This window comes from Anabrus simplex, chromosome 5 (genome assembly GCF_040414725.1).
Source record: "Anabrus simplex isolate iqAnaSimp1 chromosome 5, ASM4041472v1, whole genome shotgun sequence".
In the NCBI taxonomy this organism is placed as follows: domain Eukaryota; kingdom Metazoa; phylum Arthropoda; class Insecta; order Orthoptera; family Tettigoniidae; genus Anabrus; species Anabrus simplex.
Window position 1 is genome coordinate 189456995 of NC_090269.1, and position 23211 is coordinate 189480205.

General features: G+C 39.5%; 1 protein-coding gene across 1 annotated transcript in view; it reads right to left on the reverse strand.

Annotated features, from left to right (window-relative positions):
* The window catches only part of Pldn (Pallidin), a 102970-nt gene that overhangs the window by 19813 nt on the left and 59946 nt on the right, over positions 1-23211 (reverse strand). Inside the window, exon 4 of the mRNA XM_067147233.2 lies at positions 13482-13568. Within this exon, the coding sequence (XP_067003334.2) occupies positions 13482-13568 (87 nt within the window). The remainder of the gene's footprint in view (positions 1-13481; positions 13569-23211) is intronic.

Here is a 23211-nt window from a genome sequence, read left to right on the forward strand (position 1 = left end):
GAAATGTAGAGAAAGGATAGAAAAAGACAGGTGGAACAGGGTCATGGGAGGGAGAAAAGGGAGGAGGAAGTAGCTTCTGCAGCTGTCAGATAAGGGCTGACGAAGCGAAGGAAGGGATCAAATGACGTTGGTACGGTTGAGGCTCTGGTCATGGGGGATTCCATTATTGGACATGTGGGGAAAGTGTGTGGAGGAAAGGGAACCAGGGTAGAATGTTATCTAAGAATTAGGTAGAGGCAGATGTTGAGGAAGGTAGAAGGGAAAGTTTTTTTGCTAGGGGCTTTACGTCGCACCGACACAGATAGGTCTTATGGCGACGATGGGATAGGAAAGGCCTAGTTGGAAGGAAGCGGCCGTGGCCTTAATTAAGGTACAGCCCCAGCATTTGCCTGGTGTGAAAATGGAAAACCACGGAAAACCATCTTCAGGGCTGCCAATAGTGGGATTCGAACCTACTATCTCCCGGATGCAAGCTCACAGCCGCGCGCCTCTACACGCACGGCCAACTCGCCCGGTGGTAGAAGGGAAAGAGAAGCTGATAGTGTTTCATGTTGGTACCAACAATGTAAGGCAAGCAGGTATAAGTACCAACATCAAATCAAATCAAAATCTCTAAATCATTTACGTATATTAAGAAAGTAATGGACTGATTATACTACCCTGTTCAATTCCCTTCCAAACTTTCTCTTCCTGAGATACGTTAATTCCTACTTTGACTTTCTGAACCCTTGAATTTAGAAATGTTTTTACCCAACATGTAACCCTTACGTCCAATCCTATTCCATCCAATTTCTTTAATAATATTCCATGTTCCACTCTATCAAAGGCTTTGGGGAAAGATCTATGGCTATGCAATCTAACTGACCTCCTGAATCCAACTGATCTGATATGTCCTGCTGAAATTCCACCAGTTGTGCCCCACAAGAAAATTTCTTTTTAAATCCATACTGGCTCCTCATGAACCAATTTTTATCATCACATATCCCTCTGATGTACTTTGATATTAAACTCTCCAGTATTTTACAAATTATACTGATCAGGCTGATTGGTCTGTAGTTCTCTGCTTTCCTTTTATCACCCTTTCCTTTATAAATTGGTATTATTATAGATTCCTTCCATTCCTTTGGTATTACACTATTATTTATGACATAGTCAAAGAGAAATTTTAAATAAGGCACTACGTACCAACCCATTGTCTTTATCACTTCCCCAGTATTTTGATCACTTCCTGCTGCTTTTCCTTGCTGAAGCAGTTGGATTTCTCTGAAAATATCTTCATTTGTGAATGAGAAGCTTCTTGTTTCCCTCTGTGTCTCTCCCTCTGTATCTTCTGTTTCGGTTTCCAACTCCTGACAATCATCTACTGAATCTCTGAATTCCCTACTAAAGAGGTTTGCTTTCTCAGTATCTGTTAAATAGTGTTTACCCCCTTCTCCTACCATTGTAGGAATTTGGATTCCTTTTCCTTTTTGATTCCTGATATATGAATACAGCTTTTTCCATTTCCCTTTGTGGTCATTATGCTCTTGAAAAATGCCATTCATATAATTCTCTTTTGCTTCCTTATTCACTCTATTCAGTTCCCTCATTAGCCGTTTTCTACTTTCTTTACTCTCCCTACCTTCTTTGATCTTCCTGTTTACTATTCTACATTTTCTTTTTAATTTTCTTATTTCCCTTGTATAATAAACAGGGTCTGAGGTTATTTTACCCTTCTTAACAGGTACAAAGCTCTTCTCTCCTTCCCAAACGATTCCTTTGAATTCCTTTAAACATAGTTGGGGATGTGGGGGATCTTGTAAATGCAGCATGGGTGAAGTTTAAGGAAGCGGACTATTGTTTACGAGGGATACTGACCGGATGGTGAATTGGGATTTAAATGACTGTAGTGTGGGTATGTGCGAAACTGGGAATGAGATAGGAGGAGATAGGGATCTGCGCTCAGATAGCCTTTCACTGAAACTGCAGTAGTACATATAAGTTAGAAAATTTGTTTGGAAGGGTTATAGGGAGGTCATTCAGGGAAACGGGGTGGTCTAGGGAGCGGTAATAAGGGTACAGGGATCTGGAAGTCAAGTATGGATGACATAAAAATGTTAGTGTTGAACTGTAGAATTATAGTAAAGAAAGGAATAGAATTAAGTAATTACCAGATATTGTAATAGGAGTTTAATCATGGCTGAGAAATGATACAATAGATGCAGAAATATTCTCACGGAAGTGGAGTGTGTATCGTAGAAATACGATAGGAATAGTGGGAGGGAGAGTATTCATTCTGGTGAAGGAAGAATTTGTTTTTGTTTTTTTTTGCTAGGGGCTTTACGTCGCACCGACACAGATAGGTCTTATGGCGACGATGGAAGAATTTGTAAGCTATGAAAAAGTTAAAGACAACAAACATGAAATTCTAGGTGTAAGGCTCATTTCTAAAGGTAATAGGCAACTTGATGTCTTTGGAGTGTAAAGATCGGGAAAGGGTAGCGCTGACGCTGATTCAGAATTGTTTTATAAGATAATCAGGGAAACGGCATGGAGAGGAATGTGATTGTAGCTGGATATCTGAATTTACAGAATGTCAATTGGGAAGGTAATGTGAACAACAGGAAGCATGACCAACAAATGGCAAATAAGTTAAGTTAATGTGAGAAGGACAGCTGATTAAGAAAGTCATGAAACCAACTAGAAGGAAGAATATCCCGGACGTGGCGTTGGTAAAACCAGATGAACTCTATAGAGAAACCGAAGTAAGAGATGGTATTATTGATCATGAAGCTGTTTTTGTCTTATTTAAATATAAATGTGAAAGAAAGGAAGGTCTTAGAAGTAGGACTATTGGGTGATAAAGCAGGCATGAGGGAGTTTTAAGAAAGTAACTATGAGTGGTGGAAAACTGTAAATAAAAATGTAAACAGACTCTGGAATGAGTTTAAAGCAATTGTTGAGGAATGTGAAAAAAGGTTTGGACCTTTAAAATGTGGTAAGGAATGGTAAAGAGCCACCTTATTATAATAATACAAAAAGAGACTAAGGAGGTGCAGATTGAAAAGGAATAGAGTTAGAAATGGCTGTGGAAGTAAGGAGAAATTGAAGGAACTCACTAGGAAATTGAATCTAGCAAAGAAATCAGCTAAGGATAATTGGCAGCCATACAAATTTTAGTGAAAAATGGAAAGGTATGTATAGGTACTTTAAGGCTGAAACAGGTTCAAGAAGGACATTCCAGGAATCATTAATGAACAAGGGGAGTGTGTATGTGAGGAACTCCAAAAGGCAGAAGTATTTAGTCAGCAGTACAGTATGTAAAGATTGTTGGTTACAAGAATAATATCCAGACAGAGGAGGTGACTAGTGCTAAAGCAGTATTAAAATTTATATTTGAGCGGTGACTTTAAGAGTAGGAAAGATCACAATATGAAGGTAACGTTGGAATTCAAAAGGACAAATTGGGGCAAAATTCATTTATAGGAAGGGGAGTTAGGGATTAGAATAACTTACCAAGGGAGATGTTCAATAAATTTCCAATTTCTTTGAAATAATTTAAGAAAAGGCTAGGAAAACAACAGATAGGGAATCTGCCTCCTGGGCGACTGCCCTGAATACAGGTCAATACTGACTGATTCACTGATTGATTGAAAATACTACATTATACATAACACAATCGATTAATCACTCACTACTGATCTGCAGGCATCAATTTTCGAAAATGATACAAAGTGTCCAATAGTGTACTGGCACGGCCAGTGGCTCCAAGTAGCCTTCGCAGTGGCCTCCATGGTATGCACTAGCCATGCGTCTTAGTAGGTGTGCTATTTACCAACTGATGAGCCCAACTTAGCACACTGGGGTGAAACGCTGGCAACCAGTAATTAATTAGCTGGAAAATTTAAATGTCCAATAGCAGACCAACTATATTGGTGTTATAATTTTACTCATTCGGAACAAATTTTTCAGGTTCCCTATGGGAATCAACATCTTTATTACCTACCACTTAGTCGAGCAGCTTGTCTCCTTTCTCCCAAGTCTTCCCAGCCCAAACTTTGCAATATTTTTGTAATGCTACTCTTTTGTCAGAAATCACCTAGAACAAATCGAGCTGCTTTCCTGTAGATCTTTTCCAGTTCTTGAATCAAGTAATCCTGGCGAGGGTCCCATATACTGGGACAATACTTTAGTTGGGGTCTTACCAGAGTTGTAGGCCCTCTCCTTTATACCTTATTACAACCCCCTAAATACCCTCATAACCATGTGCATAGATCTGTACCCTTTATTTGCAATCATATTTATGCGATTACCCCAATGAATATCTTTCCTTATATTAACACCTAGGTACTTACAATGATCTCCAAAAAACAACTTTCACCCCATCAATGCAGCAATTAAAACTGAGGTGACTTTTCCTATTTGTGAAACTCACAACCTGACTTATAACCCCGTTTATCATCATACCATTGCCTATTTTCCATCTCACACCATTATCGAGGTCATTTTGCAGTTGCTCACAATCTTGTAACTTATTTATTACTCTGTGCAAAATAACATCATTTGCAAAAAGCCTTATCTCTGATTCCACTTCTCCACTCATATCACTGATATACATAAGAAAACAAAGGTCCAATAATACTGCCTTGGGGAATTCCCCTCTTAATTATTACAGGGTAAAACAAATATTCGCCTACTCTGATTCTCTGAGTTCTATTTTCTAGTAATATAGCCACCCATTCAGTCACTCTTTTGTCTAGTCTAATTGCAATCATTTTTGCCAATAGTCTCCCGAGATCCACCCTATCAAATGCCTAGATAGGACAATTGCGATACAGTCCATTTGACCTCCCGAATCCAGGATATCCGCTATATCTTTCTGGAATCCTACAAGTTGAGCTTCAGTGAAATAACCTTTCCTAAACCAGAACTGCCTGCTATCGAACCAGTTATTAATTTTGACAACATGTCTAATATAATCAGAAAGAATGTTTTTCCAAAGCTTACATGCAATGCATGTCAAACTGACTGGCATGTAATTTTCATGCTTTATGTGTATCACCCATTTCTTTATACACAGGGACTACTATAGCAACTCTCCAGTCATTTTGTACAGCTCCTTCATGCAAACAATACTCAAATAAGTACTTCAGATATGGTACTATATCCCAACCCATTATCTTTAGTATATCCCCTGAAACCTTATCAACCGGGCGAGTTGGCCGTGCGGTTAGTGGCGCACGGCTGTGAGCTTGCACCCGAGAGGTACCTGAAGATGATTTTCCGTGGTTTCCCATTTTCACACCAGGCAAATGCTAGGGCTGTACCTTAATTAAGGCCACAGCTGCTTCCTTCCAACTCCTAGGGCTTTCCTATCCCATCGTCACCGTAAGACCTATCTGTGTCGGTGTGATGTAAAGCCATTAGCAAAAAAAAAAAGCCTTATCAATTCCAGCTGCTTTTCTAATTTTTAACTTTTGTACTTAACTGTAAATGTCAATGTTATCATTAGAGACGGGAATTTGCCTATTTGTCTATTTGATTCCTGTGTTCAGAAACGTAGGCTTTTGATATATAAATCCGTTTTAGGGTCTTTTTAGCTATATTTTGTTGGTTTCACTGTGCCTATAAATGCCTATTTGGAGTATAATTGCCTATTTGATGCCTTTTGACTGTATTTTAACAAAGCCGATTTTCATCCAGTGCATTATATTGTAGCTAGTGTGCTCGACAGAACTGTCTTCTCTTTTCTCAATGTCTGTTTACCCCACGAACAAAAATGGGAATTCTCAGAAGTCACCAGAAATAGTTCTACGGAAATTTCCATCAGGAGAAACAAGGAACAATTTGACCTCGAAGCCTTCAACCCCTCCAACCTCCTAAGACATATGTGAGAACCAGTCAACGTCAAACTATGCTGCACAACCCATATGCCCTGTACCTCCCTTTCGATGCGAATTGTTGTATGCGTACGCTTTATGTTCAGAACGTGTTGATTTATTGTGAAGTGGAGGAAGAAGAATGCCCAAAGAAAGATCATCCAAGTCCTACTGACTGAAGCAGTGGATCACATGGGATGTCAATTTAACTATGGATGGAAGGGTAGTCTGTCAAGCTTGCTGTAAGAAGGTAAGTTCGTTTGTTCCTTTATCTTTTCTGTGAATGAGAACTATGATCACATTTCATTGTAGCATATATAGGCCTATTAATTTATGTATTGTGGCAAGTTGTTTTGTTGCAGTGCTGTATTAGTCGTGAACATCCAATAATTTATATTGCTAAAATGTAAATAATCATTAAATTACTGATCGAGGAGTTAGAATGCCGGTGGTCTCTTGTCGCACCATGGATGAAAATTAAATCGGCATTGTTAACTGTGATTCATTTCCTGTGAAAATAGAGATTTACAACTGAAATGCAATTTTTAAAACTCCCTTTAAAAAATCGTGAATACAAAGTACTATTACACTTTCGCTAAACCTTCTTGAAACACAGGTTACAGATCCAACGTAGCCCAGCTAGGACAATGCCACAGCATGTTTTACAAGGTTGCCAAGACTATCTTTACAAGACCAGGCCAGCGAAAAGATCGTTGGTCTGGATTGGTGAGATCCGGTTAGTAACCGTTGTGGTTGGGGAAGGGTGGAAGCAAAGAGAGTCTGAGGGGCATAAGCTCCCAGGTTAACAAGCCTCTAGCATCCCCTCTAGAGTCTTGCTAAATTGTGACAAAAATAAGGTTATGGGCACATGTCACAACAATTTCAAATTACACGGTTTTTAATTATCAACAAGGGTGGCAGTCTTATGGGCACACATGATGCAGGATCTATTGCAGGCAACAGAAAATAGTCTTCATGGCAGCTGACCACGCAGAACAAACCCGGTGAATAGAAACAAATAATATGTTCACAAATCTGAGATTTATAGTGCCTCTGTTTTCATTCTTCTATAAGTAAGAATACTGCTAGGGCCACCTTGGTGGGTCCTTGGTAAGCATAAAGGATGGATTTCTCCTCTACGCTACTCCGGTATCGTTTCACGTCTTTTTTAATTATGTTTTTCACCCGATGAACTCGACACGATACCGCCAAATTATAACTGAAAATCCTTGAGGACATATTTCCATGTAAGTTACTAATTCCCTTGTTCCTACTTTAAAGTTTTGTACCTCTAGAAACATCATCTCTAATAGACTTTTTTATGAAACAAATGCATGATATATACAGTACTAAGCATTACTGCCAATTAGCCCAACTGTAGAAATTTAAGATATGGGGACAACTTTACAATGGCGAAAAATGAGGGTATCCTCCTATTCAATACATCATATATTCCGTCATTAGACGGAGCAAACAAATTCAGACATGTTTCGGCTCGCTTGAGCCATCTTCAGTGAAAAAAATTAGGGGGTTGGAATAATTTATAATATGGGGACAATGTAATTTATGTTAATTTTATTATTTTTCAGATCAAATGTGAGAAAAATATCACATAGATTAACTTATAAATACTGCGATGCATCTGATAAGAGCACAGAAATCTGTATAATGCAGCCATTCTACCAGTCCACTTTGGGCAGCGACCAACAACCATTTTCTTCAGACCTATGCACTGCAATGTTGGGAGCTAATATGCCGCTGCATAAACCGGAGCATCTTCAAATTTCAACAAGCTGCCGGGAGTAATCACCAATTTTGAGAAGAGTGGCATGCTACTGGTGGAGTCATTTAGGATTGTGGACTTAGTCAGGGGAAGTTTTGACCGAACCTCTGGGAAGGCAGCTGCAGTTAGCGAAATAAAACCAGATGAAGTGACTTCACTGAAGTTTTGTCCAATCACTTCATGTGATGTTGAGAGATCTTTCTCTCAGTACAAAAACATTATGCACGAGAGGAGAACAAGATTGTTACCAGAAAACATTGGAACGTTGCTTGTAAACCCCTTTTATAGTAACTGTGTTATTAAATTATAAGTAATGTTTTCATTCCTATTTCGTAGCCTATTTTACACGTTACTGCCTATTTAAATGCCTATTTTGGCTAATTTAAGAGCCTATATGCCTACCTATTTTAACTGTTTTTAGTGCCTATAATTCTTGTCTCTAGTTATGATAGGTATATTTTTTTTACTTCTTTAGTACAGGGAGAATAATTTAAGAGTTCAGACTTCTGCTCACATGCCATGGGAATTCAAGAGCGAGCGCCATATGGCTTGTGTCAACACTGGCGAGTTAAGAAGTGTCCACTGCCAGCGCGCAGCTGTTTAGCATTCTGTCCCTCAGTTTGCTAGAAACTATTGGACTTTTAAGGTGTGTTGTGAGGTTATTATCACGATGGTTAAATACACTATAGAGCAAAGAATATTTTTGGTCGGGTGTTATATGTTATATGCACAAGAAGAAGAAACCAGTTAAAAGGTGCCTTCGAAAATTCCGTAGACAATTTCCTGGTGCGACAGTGCCATCAAAACGTTACGTGCATTAGCTCGTTTACAAGTGGCGTAGTACTGGTTCCATAATCAATAAGAAAAAGAAGCGAAGGAAAACAGCTCTCACATGGGAGAGGTTAGAAGATATACAGGCAAGACTTCTGGTCAGTCCGCATAAGTCGCTTCGGAGAGTAGCTCAGGAAAGTGGTATTTCACCTTCTTCAGCATGTAATGCAACAAAATTGTTACATTCATGATCTTATCGGACTCATTCAGTCCATAACATACTGCCTATAAATTTCAATGCAAGAATACGATTTTGGAATTGGCTAATGAATAGTGTCCACGACAGTATTGTGGATCCGAACTTTCTTTTTATGAGTGACAAAGCCTGGTTTCATTTGAGTGGGTGTCAATTCAGAGAACAATAGAATATGGGATACAGACAACCTGCATATTTTACAGCTGAGACCTCTGCATGATGTGAAGGTGGGTGTGTGGTGCGCTATCAGTGCCCGACGAATTATCAGTCCGATATTTTTTCAGGATACGATTACTTCTGACCGTTATATTCACAACATTCTGGAACCATTTTTTGCTGAACTGACTGAAGAAGAGAAAAGGTACGGCTATTTCCAGCAGGACAGTGCAACAGCCCATACGGCACGTAGCTCTATGTGACAGTTACGGAAAGTGTTCGATGATGATCAGATCATCAGTAAAGGCTTATGGCCCCCTCGTTCACCTGATTTAAGCACATGTGATTTTTATCTATGGGGAAATCTTAAAGGAAAAGTTTACAGGAATAATCCGCGAACTGCAGAAGAATTAAAAATTGAAATTAGGAACGTTGTGTGTCCTATCGGTGTCCATGAACTACAAAGTGTGTTTCGAAATCTCATTACAAGATGTGAAGCTTGCATTGCAGCTGAAGGAGATCACTTTCAGCATCGTCTGTAAATACTGGTGAGTTCAGTTTACATTTAGTTCGAGAGACTAAAATGTATGGAGTGTTTTTAAATTGTACGGACCCACAAATAACTTCTGATGAAATTCGTTGCTTTATCGCCATACTTTTCATTTCTGGATATAATAGGTTGCCCTCCAAGCGTTCTTATTGGGACACGCAGAATGATATGAAGACAGTGAAAGATTGTCATTCTCTATCTCTGTGGCTAACGTGCAAGTATTGAGGGTGGGCTTTTATATGCCTCCGAAAGTATAGATTAATAGTTTATAACTGCATCTGAAGTTCTTTGATTCTTCGTTTTCTTATTTTTGATTTTATTCTATTGTTCCAGTGAGTGTTTTATTTTGACAGGCAACGAACTGTACACATGTGTCTATATACTGTAAACAAATGTTTTCTCCTTTGTTCAATAATTCTTTTTTTTGCCGTGATGTGAATAAAAACTGATATTATATATTATTACAATAAATAATGCTAAGATATTTCAACATTGTTATTGCACGAAAACAAAAAAAACCACTTTGCAACCTAAATTCGACTTTCAAAACTCATTGTTTAAAAATAGTTAGTGCAAGCGCCTAGCGTTGCCATATGGTAACGTCAAATATCTTATGACCTAGCGATTCCAAAATTCTGAAACTTGTTTTATTAGTTTATTTTGGTCTCAAACATGCGGCAAAACACAATAAGTAAGCAAATATCAGAAAAAAATTAATTCAGGCACTAATGGATTAAGACCTAGTCGTCAGCATAGGCCAGACTGCTTACCGCATTTCCACCAAACTGAATCCCTCCTTGCCAGTTTATACCTTTCAGCAGATGATCCATGTAAACTACGAACAGCAACGGTGAAAGATTACAGCCTTGTCTAACCTCTGTAAGTACCCTGAAGGCCTGTTTTCACATGTAGGACTGTGCTTCGGCTGTGCTTCGACCGTGCTACGGCGGTGTCGCCTACTCCGTCTTTTCACGTGTAGGAGTGTGCTGCGACTGTGCTGTGGGCATGTTGTCCTTGTTCATTGCATTTGTGCTCACAGGTTGGAGACATAGATCCAAACGAAGAAGACGTAATTATTGCCTGCGCAGCGTACATTGTTTTATAACAAAAGAAGAATAAGTATAAAGGCATTCATGTTGTTGAACTAAACTTATCACTTGTTCGTCCATCTTTAAGGAAGACAACTGCGCCACACCTACTACTGCAAACTATCACACAATGTATCTAAACCAACGAACACAGTACTCAGACAGCGCATTGCGCACTCTATGTTATTCTGTGCTCGTTGGTCACTGGATCACGTACGACCGAGTGCTTCCGATTACCACCGAAATAAGACGGAAGTCCGGCTTGGCGACACTAGGGCGACCGTTTCTAATTTTCACATGTGGTACTGTGCTGAGACCAGGCGACGACTGTGTGGGCCGTAATCCCTCTGCTTGGCGATCCATGACAGCACGGTACCAACACAGTAGGGACACAGTCCTACATGTGAAAATACTCAACTGCTGTTCAATGCAAATGTAATGGTTTATACTGTTTGGCGATTGCGGACGACACAGCACGGTCGAAGCACAGTCGCAGCACAGTCCTACATGTGAAAACAGGCCTTGAACCAAGAACTCATTCCACCATCAATTCTCACTGAAGCCCAATTGTCAACATAAATGCCTTTGATTGATTTTAATAATCTACCTTTAATTCCATAGTCTCCCAGTACGGCGAACATCTGTTCCCTCGGTACCCTATCATATGCTTTCTCTAGATCTGCAAAACATAAACACAACTGCCTATTCCTCTCGTAGCATTTTTCAATTATCTGGCGCATACTGAAAATCTGACCCTGACAGCCCCTCTGTGGTCTGAAACCACACTGGTTTTCATCCAACTTCCTCTCAACTACTGATTGCACCCTCCCTTCCAAGATGCCAGTGAATACCTTGCCTGGTACACTAATCAATGAGATACCTCAATAGTTGTTGCAATCCTTCCTGTTCCCTTACTTATAGATAGGTGCAATTACTGCTTTTGTCCAATCTGAAGGTACCTTACCAACACTCCATGCTAATCTTATTATTCTATGAAGCCATTTCATCCCTGCCTTCCCACTATACTTCACCATTTCAGGTCTAATTTCATCTATTTCTACTGCTTTATGACAATGGAGTTCATTTACCATCCTTTCGACTTCCTCAAGCATAATTTCACCAACACCATTTTCCCCCTCCCCATGAGCTTGGCTGTTCGCAACACCACCAGGGAGATTTCCTTTTACGTTGAGAAGCTGTTCAAAATATCCCCTCCACCCCTCCAGTGATTCCCTGGGATCTATTATGAGTTTACCTGAATTACTCAAAGCACTGTTTCTACTACAGCATCCCTGTATGCCACCCATTCTCTTTCTATATCCTGAACCTGCTTACTGTCTACTGTTCGAAACTTCTCACTAATCATATCCATGTGTTTCTGTCTAATTTCCTCGTCCTGGAGATTTTCTACCCTTATTCGTTTGCAGACAGATTTCACTTTCCCTAACCTAGGCCTAGAGATACTTAGTTCACTACAGATCAGATAGTGGTCTGTATCATCGAAAAATCCCCGGAAAACTCGTACATTCCTAACAGATTTCCTGAATTCGAAGTCGGTTAAGATATAGTCTATTATGGATCTGGTACCCCTAGCCTCCCACGTGTAGCGGTGAATAGCCTTATGCTTGAAGAATGTATTCGTAACAGCTAAACCCACACTAGCACAGAAGTCCAGCAAACGCTTCCCATTCCCATTAGCTTCCATATCTTCCCCACATTTACCAATCACCCTTTTGTATCCTTCAGTTCTATTTCCTACTCTCGCATTGAAATCGCCCATTAGCACTATTCTATCCTTGCTGTTGACCCTGACCATAATGTCACTCAATGCTTCATAAAACTTGTCAACTTCATCCTCGTCTGCACCCTCACATGGTGAATACAATGAGACAATTCTCGTCCTAATTCCTCCAACTGACAAATCTACCCACATCATTCACTCATTTATGTGCCTAACAGAAACTATGTTGCGTGCAATGGTATTCCTGATAAACAGCCCTACCCCATACTCTGCCCTTCCCTTTCTAACACCTGTCAAGTACACTTTATAATCTCCTATCTCTTCCCTGTTATCTCTCCTAGCATATCCAGATGCATCCTCTTTGCTGACTCAGCCAGTTGTACTTTCTTTCTTCCATAAGCCCCATTAATATTGATAGCTTTCCATTGAATTCCATTTCGTTCGCCAAGTTGTTTCCAAGGAGTCCCTCGCCTGTCAAATGGGAGTGGGACTCCATTACTCCCATAGGTCCGAGGCTTGCTTAAAATGTTCTGAGCTCAGTAAATTCATGAAGCAGGATGCTACCCTACTTACACAAAGTCCAAGTGAGGATCTCTCCTCTAACGGGTTATGGATCACCGGTGGATTGTATAGTCCTAGCCGCCTGAGCACAAGGTGGGCTATAACTCAGAATATGTCCGAGATGCCCACTCCCATTCCATAGCAACTGGTATTCCGACTCTCGGGACCACTTACTAGACCACTCAACCGTTGCCCATGGTTCACAAACTAACACGTGACTACAGCAACCCACACTATGAACCATTACTTTAAATGGAACATTAATAACATTTTAGCCAACTCCATTCTGTAGGATATAGGAGAACTTTCTATTAACCCAATCAGCTGTAACCTGTGATATAATATTATCCTTTTGTACCATAAGGTTGCAGCGTACTCTTGCTCTGGATAGACTACAATGAAACCCGGTGAGCAGGCTCAGGTGATGACTGAACCATAAATTTGAAACAAACTAAATACAATTAATACAGGGTCATTTGTTTGGAAGCACTTGGGAACTAATAACATTTTTCCTTCTTAAACATGAAACATTTCAAATACTTGGAGAGAACACATCTCACAAGTTACACTGATACACAAGGACCATTTCTTAGTGATGAATCAGCTCAAGGGCATTAACATTTAGGTCATATGCAATCAATTTATTGCTGATTTAGGGAACAAAATAAGACCCCAATAATTCTACAATCGAATTGTACGATTCTGGTGAAAGCCTACCTTGAGTTTAGCTGTCCTCTCATGAAGTTGGGTCATTTCCTTTTTTACAGCTGTCAGTCTGCCTTGGTAATGCTTCACCATGGTGAACTGTGAGGAAAAAAAAGAACACATTAAACTTCTGAAAGGAAAAAACAGTTTTCTTAAATTTTGCTTTTGCTTAGAATGTGAAATAAAAGACCATGGGAAGAGACTGGGATAAGATCTACAGTTTGTTCAAAGGGTACAAATACGGTTAACACCCATTTACATTTATAATGCAATAAAAAGGGAACAACCAGGTGTACAAATAGAGCTTCCTCTATAAACATTTTGGGGGCTGACGACCTAGATGTTAGGCACCTTTAAACAACAGTTATCAATCTACAAACATTTACAATTCACCACTATTGCAGACCCCAGTTAACCTATGGAGAAATTTAAATTGTTGTAGTTGGTGAACCTTTTTCATTGTTATAGTTTTCTCTATGCATGACCACCCATTATGCTTGACATCATGTTATCCTTAGCTGACTTCTTTGCTAGATTCAATTCCTAGTAAGGTCCTTCAATTCCTCCTTACTTCCACAGCCACTTCTAACTACTTCTTCCCAACCTGCACCTTCTTCTTAATCTCTTTACATCTATGTTATAATATAGTGGATCTTTACCATTCCTTACCACCTTTAAAGGTAAAATCTATTTTCACATTCCTCAACTATTGCTTTAAACACATCCCAGAGTCTATTTACATTTTTATTAACCGTTTTCCACCGATCATAGTTACTTTTTAAAAACTTTCTCATGCCTGTTTTATCAGCTATATAGTATTGCCAACTATTCCTAAGTTTAATAACTTCCTTTCTTTCACATTTATTTTTAGCTATGACAAAAACAGCTTCATGATCACTAATGCCAGTTATTACTTCGGTTTCTCTATAGAGCCCATCTGGTTTTACCAGCACCACATCCAGAATATTCTTCCCTCCAGTTGGTTCCATCATTTTCTGAATCAGCTGCACTTCCCATATTAACTTATTTCCCATTTCTTGGTCATGCTTCCAGTCATTCACATTACCTTCCCAATTGACATTTAATAAATTGAGATCAGCCGCTACTATCACATTCCTTTCCATATCGTTTCCCACATAGCTGATTATCTTATCAAATAATTCTGAATCAGCGTCAGCGCTGCCCTTTCCCGGTCTGCACACTCCAAAGACGTCAAGTTGCCTATTATCTTTAGAGATGAGCCTTACACCTAGAATTTCATGTTTGTCATCTTTCACATTTTCGTAGCTTACAAATTCTTCTTTCACCAGAATGAATACTCCCCCTCCTACCATTCCAATCCTATCTCTACAATAGACACTCCAGTAATTCAACAATGATACAAAAGTTTATTGAGATCCACCTATTCAATACACATTGGGTTCTTAAAAATTAAGATTTACATCTTGTCATACTAATTTAACGGGACTTGTGTCACCCATTGTGTGGGTATCATCAGCCATAATCTCATGCCTCAAAAAGATAGATGATGATGATGATGATGATGATGATGCTTGTTGTTTAAAGGGGCCTAACATCGAGGTACTAAAAGATAGATGATGATGATGATGATGCTTGTTGTTTAAAGGGGCCTAACATCGAGGTAATCGGCCCCTAATGGTACGAAATGAGACGAAATGAAATGACAAATTAAAAGCCCAAAATTCTCCACTGACCAGAATTCAAAATATGAGGACGAAGAATGAATGGATGGGTATGAATTTAAAACAATCAGTGGATGTCACCCGCAATACCTTACATTCATAGAAACTGATGGAAGAACAATAGGATTACTGACCAAGGGACTGCTGCTAGAGCATAATATTAAATCGAGGATGCTTGCAGTCTAAAGGGGGTCCAAAATCCAAGTTATCGGCCCCTCATAACGGTACTTATTGCTAGGAAAGTAGAACCATGGTATTTGTCATGTTGCGGTACTAATCAAAAGTAGCAGAGACTCGCGGTATTCCACACATTATGGTACTACTCACAGGTTATGAAATTCGACATATACTACAGACCTATGTTTTTCTCACATTGCGGCGCCATTTACAAGCAACGCAACCCTATGGTGCTCATCACATAAGAGTACTAACCACAGGGACCTTCCCCTATCCCGTGGTGTTCCTCATATAGTGGGTACTAATCATAGGCAAGGCAGAACCATGGTAGCTATCATCCCATGGTCCTGCTCGTATGGTGGTACTAATCACAGGTACTGCAAAAGCCGACCGCACGGTGCTCCTGTGTGCTACTAATCACCAACCCATTTGGTACCCAATATAGTGGTACTACGCGCAAGTAAAAGCGACCCTTGGTGTTCTCCGCGTGGTGGTACTAATCACAAGTAGTTTCATAGTTCTAATTTGATCACCCCTTGGTCACCCCTTTTAGTCGCCTCTCACGACAGGCAGGGGATACCGTGGGTGTATTATTCGTCTGCGTCCCCCACCTACAGGAGGTAGTGTGTTTGGTCCGTGAGAGGTATTTTATTTCCCTCAAGTCCGCCTGCAAGCCGGTTAGGACCCCCCTATCCGCCACCGGGACGCGCCACGTGGGAGTATCACCTCTCCCCCTGCTACGCCAGCGTAGTAGGTTCGTGGCCTAAAAGATAAAGATCAGGATCCTGATTACTATAGTCAAAATGTTAAATAGATAAACATATGTGTTATAAAAATGAGGAAACTTGTTGAGAGTTCCTAAATGACAATTTACACAATTAAAACATGTTTAAAAAATATGTATGAGAAAAATTATTAATGTTGGTGCAATCAAACATTGAAATCTTTAAAACATTTTTAAAATAGCAAAACTGTCCTTATTTACATGAACGATAAGAAAGTCTATGGCTAAAATTATGGGCTTGAGGTACAAGATCAAAATACGAATAGAATCTGGTTAAGGGCAACCCAATTTGAAGTCGTAGAATGGTTACAATGAACCTTAAGTGGCTTAATCATTTAAAGAAGACATTAAATATTATTGTAGAAAGCTTATAGTATTATCACCGAGTATAAAGCTGTTGTTGTTATTAAACCCGTATTTGTGAGCGAGTCCACAGTCTTCTTATTTTTGACGAAGAAATGATGAAAGGTTCATGGTCGAGTGTTTCCGTGTGTGTTTTTACTAGCTGATGCGATTGTTTCCTCATTGTGCCAATAGTCAAATGGGAGCACTTGTGCTTGATGTTGGCTATAGCTTGAATGATGAGAACAGCTACTGAGTGATGTGTGGTGAAGAATCTGTAATGGGAGGAGGGTAGAAATACTTTAAGTTTGAAGAAAAGACTGCTATATTTGGCAAGAAACGCTGTGTATACATTTACTAACCCTCTCGATTTTTGTGGTGTGAACTAGTTGCTTTTGCAGTGTCAAAACGAGTGGCACATGCATTTCTTGTATCTGGTTGGAATTGAGGGAGACGGGTGTGGTGCAGGAGAGGAGATGGGCAGAGCGTTAAGTTTATGTGCTGTTGGCTGTGGGAGGTTAGTAGGGGCGGACACGGAGGGAGTTACCTTTAATGGAATGGTGGGAGCTTTTGTAGATGTTAATTTAAGATTTTTAAAAATTTCATTTTGATTTAAATTTAGTGATTGTGACAAGTTAGATAAAATCTCGTATAAGGGATTTTTTCACTTCCATTAAGTCACTGAGTTTGAGGGTTTTGTTATAGTATTGATCTAAATAAATATCAATGCTTTCTAATTCATTGATTAATTTCCCTTTGCCCGCTGTTTTGATAATTGTAAGGTCCTGTTTGATAGTTGTAAAATGATGCCCTGTGATGTGGGAACTCATGGCTGAAAACTTGTGTTTACTGGCATTATAGTGCTCTTAATATCTTGTAAAAGAACTCCGGCCTGTTTGCCCAGTATAGAAATGTCATATTGCATGCATTTGAGTTCTGTATATGCCTGAACTTTAATAGATGCTACTGTCTGAATTTAGTGTGTTGTGACTGAAAACGATTGTGGTTATTGTTTGTTGTCCAAAAGGCAATGTTGATATTTTGTTTTTTAAGGAATTTGTTATCTGGTAAATACCTGGATTATTGTAGGTGAAAGTGGCGAACTTAGATTTTTTGGGTTTATCTGGGATGAGGTTTGTTGCTAATTTAAGTTTAATCTTGTTGATTATTCGGTTAACTATTTCTGTTTTAAAACTGTTAAGTCTTGCCAAATTCTTTATATAATTGATTTCTGTTTTAAGTCATAGACTTTCTTATCGTTCATGTAAATAAGGACAGTTTGGCTATTTTAAAAAATTTTAAAGATTTTAATGTAAGAATGCACCAACATTAATAGTTTTTCTCGTACATGTTTTTAAACATGTTTTACGAAGGTGGTTTGAAAAGTTCTCAGAATGTACCAGAATTAAGTATCTTACCTTGCTGGAACTGCTTTTATTTTTCAACATAGTCTCCCTGTAGACTAATGCATTTGGTCCAGCGATGTTCCAATGCCTTGATCTCATCTCGAAAATGAGATTCCTCCAGGCCTGCAAAATATCTCTCCAATTCGGATGTCAGTTCTTCCCTTGTACAAAATCTCCGTCCACCGAGGAAAATTTTCAGCTTGGGGAATAGATGAAAGTCTGATGGTGCCAAATCAGGTGAATAAGGTGGATGTGGCTACAATTCGTACCCCAGTTCATGAAGTTTTGCCATGGCAATAACACTTGTGTGCGGCGGAGCGTTGTCCTGATGAAAGATGACCTTTTTCCTTGCCAAACCAGGCCTTGTTTAGCGTATCTTTTCCTGTAGTTGGTCTAGGAGGTTTGCATAGTATTGCCCTGTAACTGTTTGGCCAGTAGGAAGATAATCTATCAGCAGAATGCCCTTTGCATCCCAGAAAACTGAGGCCATGACCTTTCCGGCCAAACGCACTGCCTTTGCTTTCTTTGGTGGTGGTGAATCAGCATGTTTCCACTGCTTTGACTGCTGTTTTGTCTCTGGGGTATAGTAGTAGACACAAGTTTCATCTGTAGTCACAAACCGGTGCAAAAAATCTTGTTGGTTGCACTGAAAACAAGCCAGACTTTGTTTGGACGTTTCCAATGTGGTGCGTTTATTGTCCAATGTTTATTGTCCAACACATAATTTTTTCATACCCAATTCTTCGGTTAAAATATAATATACCCATTCAGAAGACATCCCTACAGCTTCAGCAATCTCCCGCACTTTCAGTCGACGATCCTCCATGACCATTTTATGCACTTTTGCGATAAATTCTGGGGTCGTAACATTTTTTGGCCGTCCACTACGCGGATCATCATCCAAGCTCTCCCGACCAAATTTAAACTCGCTGGTCCACTTGGCAACAGTTGAAAATGAAGGAGCAGAGTCCCCCAGTGTGTTCTGAAAGTCGGCATGAATTTCCTTTGCTTTCATACCGTTCTTCACAAAGTATTTAATCACTGCTCAAATCTCAGTTTTTTCCACTACGCGGGAACAACAACAAAGAGTCGTCACTACCACACTCCTGCAGCTACAGCACTGACGCGCCACGTGTTCACTCACAAAGGATGTGTGATTATTGCGCGGGAACCTCGTTGCTCTAGCACTGACATCTAGCGGTGATTCCGAGAACCTTTCAAACCGTCCTCGTAATTGTGTAAATTTTCATTTAGGAACTCACAACAAGTTACCTCATTTTTATAATACGTATGTTTCTCTCTGTAACATTTTGACTAGAGTAATCAGGATCCTTATCTTTATCGTTTAGGCATGAGATTACGGCTGATGATGCCCATACAATGGGCGAAACAAGTCCCGTTAAATTAATATGACAAGATGTAAATCTTAGTTTTTAAGAACCCAATGTGAATTGAATAGGTGGATCTCAATAAACTTTTGTATCATTGTTGAATTAATGCACATTTCAATACGGACATATAAGTTAGGAAATATGTTTAGAAGGGTTATAGGGAGGTACACTCAGGGAAACGGGTGTGAACTCGTTGCCTTTGCAGCCTCAAAACGAGTGACACATGCATTTCTTGTATTGTATCTGTGTGGAATTGAGGGGGGGGGGGGGGTGCAGGAGAGGAGATGGGCGGAGCGTTAAGCTTATGCACTCATAGCCTTAGCAGATATCATGCAGGTCATTGACAATAGTTCAGTTGTACTTTATCTCTAGGCAGACGATATTATTATAGGTTCGAGTAACAGGGAAGAGCTACAAGGATCGATGTAAAAATTTGAAGAGTACTCAGCCAACAACAGCCTTGTGTTAAATAAACTAAATAAAAATAAAACAGTTCAGTTTTCCGGAAAGGGGTGGGGGGGGAGAATCGCAGCTAGTGACAGAATACAATGTGGAGGGGTAGACCTAGACATAGTGAACTCGTTATCATATCTGGGTGTCATTTTACAACCTACGGTCACCTCATTTAGAATTCACCTAGGAGAAAGATCTTTAGCAACCATCAGAAGCATATGACATTATAACACCAACTAGACTATCGCTAGGCACGTCCGTGGCCTTATTTTACACCAAGGTCCTCCCAGTTCTCACATATGGTTTGAAACTTATTTGGGACTATTGAAAATGTAAAGGCCAGATTTCTAAAACGAACACTGGGCATCTCCAAGATGTCACCATCATGACTTGCATATGAATTATCCAAAGAAACTTTTTGACTGGAAGATTTGAAAATGAGAATGCAGCTTCCACATACGCAGCAAGAAGATGATGTTCTCCAAAAGAGAAAGATAAAACAAGCAGAAAACAGCTGGACCGGTCCAAATAATGACATGAGAAGTGCTTTGAACAGGCTGGCAGTACATGGGTTTCACCATCGTCTATGCCGGCGATCACTGTCCCTACTTGTGCGTGTATGTTGTGTGGTAAACATTGCGATTGCTATCATTTCAGCAAGTGCAAAAAGAGAACAAAATCTTTACTAGAATATGCGAAAGATTAATGTATTTTTTTAATGCACATTTGTGCACTATTAAATAAAATTAATTTCAGTATGAACCAGTCATGAGATTTGTGACATGTAACACACTCCAGTTCTGTGAGAATATTTCTACATCCATTATGTCATTTCTCAGCCATGATTCAACTCCTATTACAATAGCTGGTAAGTATATTTCCTACTTGCTTTACGTCGCACCGACACAGATAGGTCTTATGGCGACGATGGGACAGGAAAGGCCTAGGAATGGGAAGGAAGCGGCCATGGCCTTAATTAAGGTACAGCCCCAGCATTTGCCTGGTGTGAAAATGGGAAAACCATCTTCAGGGCTGCCGACAGTGGAGTTCGAACCCACTATCTCCCGGATGCGAGTTCACAGCTGCGCGCTCCTAACTGCACGGCCAACTCACCCGTTGCTGGTAAGTATATATCTATTAAATTACGTAATTCTATTCCTTTCTTTACAATACTTCTACAGTTGAGCACTAACATTTTTAAGTCATCCCTACTTGATGTCCAAATTCCCTGTACCCTTATCACCACTCCCTAGGCCAACTCGTTTCCCTGAGTGTACATCCCTATAACCCTTCTAAACATATTTCCTAACTTCTATGTACCACTGCGGTTTAAGTGAAGGCCAACTGAGCACAGATCCTTATCTCCTACCCACCCATTACGATCTAGAAGTCTCACTCCCAGTTTCCCACAAACCCACTCCATAGTCTCATTTAAATCCTCAAGCACCTTCCAGTCAGTATTCCTCCTACACAGTATTCCACCGATAACAATCTCCGCTTCCTTTAACTTCACCCCTGCTGGATTTACCAGATCCCACACATCCCTAACTATGTTTTTTTACGTTGTTAGTACCAATGTGAAACACAACCACCTTCCTTCCTTCTTCTCTTCTACTTTCCTCAACATCTGCCTTAACCTAACTCCTGGATAACACTCTACCCTGGTTTCCTTTCCTCCACACACTTGCCTCACATGTCTAACAATGGAATCCCCCATGTCAGAGCCTCAACCCTACCCACCTCATTTGAACCCCTTCCCTCCTGGTCAGTCCTATCTTTCCTGAGAGCTGCAGAAGCTACTTCCTCCTCCCTTTTCTTCTTCCCATGACCCTACTCCACCTGTCTGTTCCTATCCACTACTCCACATTTCCCTTTCCTACCTTTTCCCTTCCTCCTACTTCCACACTTCTCAGCAACAGTTCCCTGTTCCTCATCTTCCCTCGGTTGTTCTACCTGCAGTGACTCGTACCGATTTCTCACAGACACCTGTAATGAATTCTGATCCTGAATACAGCCCTTTGCCTGCAATCTCCTTCCCCTTAAAACATTAGACCACCTGTCTTCTACAATTAACCCCTTTCCTTCCCATGCCTCTTTTACACCTAGTGTACCAGTATCCTACATTGTTTGAGGGAGGCCTACTTTCCTTCCTGTCTTCTGAGAAAATAATAATTATCTCCCTCAAATTCTTCAACTCCTCCCTCATACTCCTCAATGCCTGGCCACATCCACAGTTCCTACACTTGCACTCCTTTTACGGAATAATGAAAAGAAAAGGAAAAATTAAATAACTTATTCTGTGTAAAATAAAAATGAAAGGAAAGAAATATTGTCTAGGATAGTTCACAAAGATCACACGAAAATAAGGTAATTAATAAAGACTACTACTACACTACAATACTACTTAGTTGTACAATTTCTTTTTCCTACAACACCCTAACAGAATGAAAATTGCTGTTAATTACTGAAACCAGAAAGTAATACACAAGAATTTCACAGTTCTAAACTGCAGTTAATTCTATCCTAATTACTACAATAGAATTCTATTAAGAGAGTTATTACAGATACTATCCTACACAAATATTTCACAGTAATAGATTAAACACAGTAATTTCTAATAAGATTAATAATACACTACAATAACTTTAAACTACGTTCATACTTAAGACTACGTTCAGATACTACAATACACTACAATAATTTTAAACTACGTTCAGAACTCTCCTAATTACAACAGGTTATTACTAGGCCTAAGCACAAGCAGAAATGGAAATTACAATTTAAGTTTGAAATTGGCAAGGCTACTCAGAATAATAGAAAAGCACTCTAATTTCTAATAAGTTACTACAATACACTACAATAATTTATAAACTACATTCAGACGTATCTTAATTAAAATAGGTCATTACTAAGCACAAATAGAAATGAAAATGGCAATTAGGCCTAAAGTTTCAAATTCGCAAGAACTACTCAAGCATTACCACCAAAGTTATACGCCTAGAGAGATTATTATTAATTTAGTACCACTTTATCCTACTGTGCTCTAATAGAAATGAAACCTGCCGTTTGGTTAAATGCTAAAGTATCGAAAGGGTTACCGTACACAAAATACACTAATACAACAGGCAAGATACTATCTAATACACCGTATCTACACTGCAATTCTCAACTGAAATGTGGTTATGTGATTATTACAGCTGGTGGATTACTATTACTTTCCCTACTCCTACTCCATGGGACAGAGAATAAAAATGTCCTTAAATGCTGAGAAATACGAGGTCTACAATAATTTCTCAAAAAATACTTCTGTTAAAACTACGCCAGGGACTTGAATTGCAATTATTGGAATATAGGAACTTTATCATCAGCTAACCGCTCATAAAACTGAAAGATCAAGCGTGCGAAATATAAATTACAGATACTTTAACTACCTACTCAGAACTACAAATGATCGGAATACAAGAATCAGCTAATTTTTATTACCGG